Source organism: Psammomys obesus, unplaced genomic scaffold (assembly GCF_907164565.1).
Source record: "Psammomys obesus unplaced genomic scaffold, mPsaObe1.curated_primary_1811, whole genome shotgun sequence".
Lineage (NCBI taxonomy): Eukaryota > Metazoa > Chordata > Mammalia > Rodentia > Muridae > Psammomys > Psammomys obesus.
Genome location: NW_026596091.1, coordinates 3,940,809 through 3,947,693, shown reverse-complemented (window position 1 = coordinate 3,947,693; position 6,885 = coordinate 3,940,809). Strand labels below are relative to the sequence as shown.

The 6,885-nt window shown below is 43.1% G+C and overlaps 1 protein-coding gene across 5 annotated transcripts in view; it reads left to right on the top strand.

The window, feature by feature from the left end:
- Stab2 (stabilin 2) overlaps positions 1-6,885 on the top strand; it is a 168,495-nt gene that overhangs the window by 49,777 nt on the left and 111,833 nt on the right. For 4 of the 5 annotated variants that reach the window (XM_055627757.1, XM_055627755.1, XM_055627758.1 and 1 more), the window contains 2 exons: positions 4,090-4,143; positions 4,449-4,529. In XM_055627757.1, coding sequence (XP_055483732.1) covers positions 4,090-4,143; positions 4,449-4,529 — 135 coding nt within the window. The remainder of the gene's footprint in view (positions 1-4,089; positions 4,144-4,448; positions 4,530-6,885) is intronic. The other variant, XM_055627756.1, reaches the window with a different exon arrangement.

Below are 6,885 nucleotides of genomic sequence, written 5' to 3'. Positions count from 1 at the left end.
GATAGATAGATAGATAGATAGATAGATAGATAGATAGATAGATAGATGATAGACCATTGATAAATTGATAGATAGATGATAGATAGATACATAATAGACAATAAATAGATGATATATAGATAAGAGATAGATGTGTAGATGATTGACTGATTGATGATTGATTGGTGACACAGAATGTGGGAGGTGGACACTCCCCAATTCCTAAAAGCAGTGACTCAAGGACTCCAGTGTAGTCAGGAATCACCTGTGAGGCTTGTCAAGCAAGTCCTAGGGCCTGATCCTGAACATAGTGGCTAGGGGCACTAAAGTGACACTAAGCCACAGACGTGCAGGTGCACACCTACTCTAATACAGGCAGACTCAGCCACCCTGCTGTGCTGACTCTGAAACATGTTGCCTTTTTGGCTCCTAGATTCATGGATATAGTCCTTGCTAGAATACCTTCAGATACCAGCAAGGACATCTTCCATTCTAAAAGTGCTAAAGGGGAAAACCACAGACACACACACACACACACACACACACACACACACACACACCTCTTGTAGAGGACACAAGTTCACTTCCCAATACCCATATGGAGACTAACAATGATTTGTATCTCCGGTTCCAGGGAATCTGATGCCCTCCTCTGGTGTCTGAGAGTACTGCACACATAAGATGTACATTCAGACATACATACACACATGCAGGCAAAACACTCATGCACATAAAATACAAACATAAATCTTTTGCTAAAAATTAGATGGTTGGTATGTCTCAGCCAACAAATTTTCAGCATATGAGATTTTTCTAAGGGTTTCCAGGGAATAGGTCAGACCCCCTGGGATCTTCGGAAGGATATTATTATTTTTTCCCCAGGACTGAGGACCAAACCCAGGGCCTTGCACTTGTTAGGCAAGTGCTCCACCACTGAGCTGAATCCCCAACCCCAGGAAGGATGTTTTTAAAAAGTACAAACGATGCTTGAATGTTCTGAAAACTTGCTGTTGCTGAAAAGCAGTTTTACCTCCCTTTAGAACTCACACTCACTTAAAGGTGATCTTTAAAAAGCAATGTTGCTCTCCTGGGAAATTATTAAAATCCTAAAATTATATGGCCTCCCTAATAATGTTACTTTTAGAGCTATGACAATAAAAGAGTTTTCGGCTACCTAAGGGATTGCACTAAAGCTAAAATAAGCCAAATTATAGAAAAAATTAACTGCTCTGCTCTCTGCCTTTGTTCAGAAAGCTCTGTCAGCCCTGGAGAGCAGTCAGGAGCAGGCTCCTGGCTCCCAAGCGAGTATGTGGATCTCATCCACCTCACACTATGCAGTGAGACCGACAGCCTCTCATTACTCCTGTGGGACTGTGTATACCTAGAACAGCACCAACTGGCCAGCACCAACACTGCTCCCGGCCCTTGATTCTCTTTTTCTCCAGAGATTCAAATCTTTCTGCCTACAAAGAATATAAAGCCTGGGTTCTTTTTTCTGAGGCAAAAATTGGTTTGCCAATGACATTTCTAGTGAACCATTGGTTTGCCAATGACATTTCTAATGGCCATTCAGTAGAATGGCCATTTTCCAGTCTTCAGGGGCTAAAATATCTCAAACATAGGGAGTTCTCCTTTCTTCACAGTGATACTACCATCATTTAACTTTATCTCCAAGAAAGAGCCTCAGAGAAGGCAGAAAGTCCCCATCCAAGCCCTGAATGTGGAATGTGTGTTTCCTTAATAAAGTCTTTTCTCTCTGAACCCCAGTTTTAGTCCAGAAACCATCCTGTGGCTGTTGATGACAAGCTTCCATGTATTCCTTCACTGAACTAGACAAAAATAAAAGTGACAGGAGCAGAAAGTATGCCTTACAAGGTCTAAGATTCCTTTCGAAGGAAACTGAAACAAAAAGAACTGAATTCACAAAGTTCAAGGTCATGTTACCATGTTGGTAGAGAACACTCTTTCGGCACCAAAGGACTTGAAATATATTTTACATAAACAGTAGGACATGTTTAAGTTTCTTTACCCATTGCTATGATAAAATGCTCTGACAGAATCAGCTAAAGGGAGAAAGAGTTGATTTAAATCTCAGTTTATTATGGCAGAGAAATTGAGGCAGGAGAAGTTTAAAGAAGATGACCATGTAACATCCGTGATCAGAGGAAGAGAGCAATAGACGAATACATGTGTGTGCCCAGCTCCCTTTCTCCATTCTGTTCAGTCCAGGACCCTGATCCCAGGGAGTGGTCCCGCCCACTGTTAACTCGGGGCTTCCCACATTAATTAACCAATCAAGACAATCCTCTACAGGCATGCTCCAAGACCCAGCTCCCCAGTGATTCTAGATTCACAAAGACACTAATGACAAGAAAGTAAGTGAGAAAGGAGAATGGAGTTTAGAAAGCTCATGGCCATCTCACAGAATCAGTCTCTCCGCATGCTTGGTGGCACCCATGATGCTAGCCAGATAGACCCTAACACACAATAACCAGAGACTGATTCCTCTGTTCCTTTCATTCTCTCTTCCTTATGTCATGGACCCAACACTAACTAGACTTTAGAAGTGAATTCTCCCATGGAGAGATTCTTTCCAGAAGAAGAAAAGCTATAGAAGATGTTCATGCTAATACCCTTTTATTTTTATTTATTTATTTATTTTTTGAGGAAAACTGAGCCTTAGCAGTTAAGTGACTCATTCAAGGTCACATAGAAGCTAAAATGTATTGCTACCCAGACTTCTACACTCAAGCTAAGTGCTCTTTGTAACACACCTCCTTTATTTTTAATTTGTTGGCACAAATGCTTTTGGAAAGTGACTGCTGTGTACCTCATTCTGTCCTAACCAAACACAGAACAATAATAACAGCTCAACATTGACATACATCATCCTGTCATTCAGGAATTACCTTTTCTCTTGTAAGTCCCTATATCTGGGAAACATGGAGGCACCGAGACCCAGAGGCTGACTTGTTCACATGGTGACCCACCCAGGGCCGCAAAGAGCATTGCTTCTAGAGCTGGTGACTGGCAGAAAGCTCAGCATTCTTACTGCAACGCAGCCCGGCACAGCACACTATCAGCTTGTAGCTATGGCAGCCTTACCAAGATACTTTTGAGAATGACTAGAACAGCCAGACAACAGGTGTAAGCTACAACTGGACCAGACAAACTGAGATATGTGGTACTTACAGGTAATACCCTGGCATGGTGACCAAGGTCAAGTGCCAAGAGAAGTCAGAGTGAGAGGGAAATCAGGTACAGCATAGATTTTAATCGGCCTGAGACTTGACAGTGTAGGAATATGTCTGCTGAAAGGAAAACCTCCTGCTTATTACGCTCTCGGTCTGTGGTCCTTTGTCTGTCCAAGGATGCTACAAACCTAAGCCTCATATGCCTAGCTGAGTCAACGCAGTGGAAAACACCACCGCCCCCACCTTCTGCCATGTGGCCATGTGGCCATGTCATCCTCCATGCTACAGGCTCCCGCCAGGACGCCTGCCTACAGCTCTCCCTGAGAGCTCCAGGAGTCTAGTTGCAGTAGTGGCAGGGTTGTGCAATTATGGTTTGGTACGGAAATGTCTCTGGAAATGAGTGACTTCTTTTGAAGGACTTAGGTGATCAGGGTCCCCACAGCTGAACACTCCTAAAACATCAGTATGTGGCCTGACAAGCAAATGTGGACTTCCGGGGCAAGTGAGACTCATAAATAAACGGATGTTATGAAAACTCCAAAACGTAACCTGAGATGTGCACAGGTGAGCAGAGTGGCTCAGAGCTTAGGTTCAGATGCTGAGGAAGCTGGGTGACTTAGGTGTGCTTCCATACTCAGTGTCATCATATGTAAAATGAGCTAATGATAGACTGTATTCACAGGGATGTTGGGGGATTACATGAAATGTGCATGCTATGTTTTTGGAACAGCCAAGAGATTTGATGACAGTCACCTCTTTGTGCATGGAATTTTTCTTATCTTCAATTTCCCTACAAAGAGGTTGGGTCATTGTCTTTTATGATTAACATCCAAAGTCATTCTTGTGAAGCACTATCAAGAAAGGAGCATGTAGAGTTTCCTTCCATGACTGACAGAGTGTATTGGTTCCTTTGCAGGGCTATCGGAAACTTCTGGAACTCGTCAGATACCACATTGTCCCATTAACTGAGGTTGGCCCTATTCTTCCACCTACTACTTTATCCCTGCTTTTAAAACACCACATCCCGGCCTTCAGTTCCAAGATGTTGGGGCTAGAGAATTATTTGTGATACTCACTAGCTCTGAGCAGACTATCAGTCTGTAACTGTTGTCTGTGATATCATTATCAAAGAAATCCTTAAGGCGATAAATACTCATGACCTCAAAACTCCCATGATTTCACCAATAGTTAAGGACCTTGTTTGCAGCAAGAACTGTGAGAAATGCAAACTCTGGGCACTGCTGCAGATGACTCCCTGATCTCTTCCCATTGCAGCTGCAAGTGGCCACTCTCATTTCGACACCCCACATCAGGAGCATGGCCAACCAGATGATACGGTTTAACATAACCAGCAATGTAAGTGAGATGCCGAGGGCTGGTGCTGACTAATATGCATGCTTACCCGTTTATCAGGTTTTCTTGCTTCTACACTAACTCACAGATCTGAAGCCTTTTCTTGTCAGGTAACATCTCTGGGAATATCTATGTGTATGCAGGTACATGTGTGTATACAAGGAGGACAGAGGGCCACTTGGGTGTCATTCCATAGGCTTCCTCCCTTTAGAGACAAGGTCTGCCATTGGCCTGGAGTTCATTAAATAGGCTAGGCTGCCTGGCTGGTGAGCATCAGAAACCTACATGTCTTCACTTCCCCAGTATTAGAACTAAAGTGCATGCTGCTATGCCTGGGATTTTAAAGACAGGTTCCAGAGACCAGTCTTCCTACTTGAAATCCAAGCACTTTACCAAATGAGAAATCTCCCCTATTTCACAGCCCTGACATCTTTACAGACTTGCACTCTTTGCTCAGTTCTTTCAGCAAATACCAGTTGAGCACCTCCATGATTAACAATCTGGGTTAAAGCAAGGGGGAAAAGGCTCACAGTGTGGCAGTAGAATGTTTAACAATCCATTAAAGTGGTCAGCGAAGTACTGTGCAAGGAGTGTGGGTCAGAGAAGTTGGGAAACCACATAGAGGAGTCTGAGAAAGGTCAAGACTTGAAGAGTAGAATGAGTTTGTCAAGATGAATAAAAGAGAGTTTGGGGCAAAAGGAGAGCAAGTGAGAAGCCCTGAAGTGGAGGGAGCTCAAAGAAACTCAAAGAAGCTCACTGTCTGGGGTGGATAAATATGGGAGCAGAAAGAATCATCTCCTGCTGATTCAGCTGTCTACTATTGTTGATGATGATGATGATGGTGTTGGTGGTGGTGATGGGGATGGTGATGGTGGTAGTGGTGGTGATGGTGGTGATGGTGGTGGTGGTGGTGGTGATGGTGGTGGTGATGAAAATGGTGGTGGTGGTATTCTCATCCAATCAGCAGACATCTACTGAGTATCAATATGTGCCAAGCATTCACCTATGTCTAGAAGAATACAAGAGCAAACAAACAAAAGTCTCTGGTTGCACAGAATTTTCATTCTAATAAATAGAAAGTAGTTGACAAAGATGGTAAGAAAAAAAGTTTACCATAGAAAGTAATGAGGGAAAACAGGCAAAGCAGGAAGATAGAATAGGAAGTCAGAGCCCATGGGACTGTACATTTATTTATTATTGTCTTAGTTGGTGTAGAAAATAATGGGTTACTATGAAGTTTCCTTGTGTATGCATATATTTGTGTGTATATCACTGTACCTTGTGCATATCTCCCCACTTCCCTCTACAATGCTCCTCTATAGACCCCTCCTCCTCTCTTCTGTCTTCATGCCATATATGCACATATGTGTATGTGCATACTCAAACCTCAATTCTGTATGTGGAAGAAAACCTCCCATGTTTTGTCATACTCTGTATCCCATTACCCTGTCTTGTCCCCATTTCCCTGTCTTTAGAATCCTTCTCCCAACTCTTAGCCAACCTTCTGCTTTCAGGTGACTAGCATTTTAGATAAAGTTCCAAAAAGTCCTCACAGAGAAGAAAGCAGTGTAACTCTCTGTTTCTAGAGAGAGAAACAGCCAAAACCAAATGTACACAATAAGGAACAAGCTGAGCTATTTGAGGAACAAGCATACAGTGTAGCCAGAACAAAGGCAGGTGTGTGAAGCAGTCGGACACCCAAGGGACAGAGAGATAGTGCCAGGTCCCTTGTACCCTACAACACCAGGGTAAGGACACAGCTCTTACTCCAAATGAGATGAGAAGCAACTGAAGAATTGTGGAAGAATGATCTTGTGAGATACACAATTCGGGAGAAAAATTGAGAGACATGATCATGGTAAGTCAGTAAAAAATGGCAATGAGGGCACAGGAGACAGCTCAGTTGGCAGATTGCTTGCCACCCAGAACCCGAATCAGAACCCCCAAGTGTGGTGGCACACACTTCTAACCCCGGTACTGGGGAGGCAAAGATAAGTGGATCCCTGGCACTTTAGTCAATTAGTCTATGCTGCTTGATGAATTCCAAGACAGTGGGAGACCATGTGTAAATAAATAAATAAATTAGATACGGTATCTAAGTAACCATATGTAGTGTTGGCCTCTGGCCTCCATATGCCTAATTGAACACACAAAGAAAGTAAATAATGGTGGTGTTTTACACAAGGGTGGCCAGGGACATGGTAAGAAGTGGTTGAACTGGGAATGTATTTTGAAGATAGACCCAACAAAATGTACTGGTGTGTGTGTGTGTTTATGTCTGTCTGTCTGTGTTTTGTTTTGTTTTGTTTTGTTTTGGTTTGGTTTGGTTTGGTTTGGTTTGGTTTGGTTTGGTTTGGTT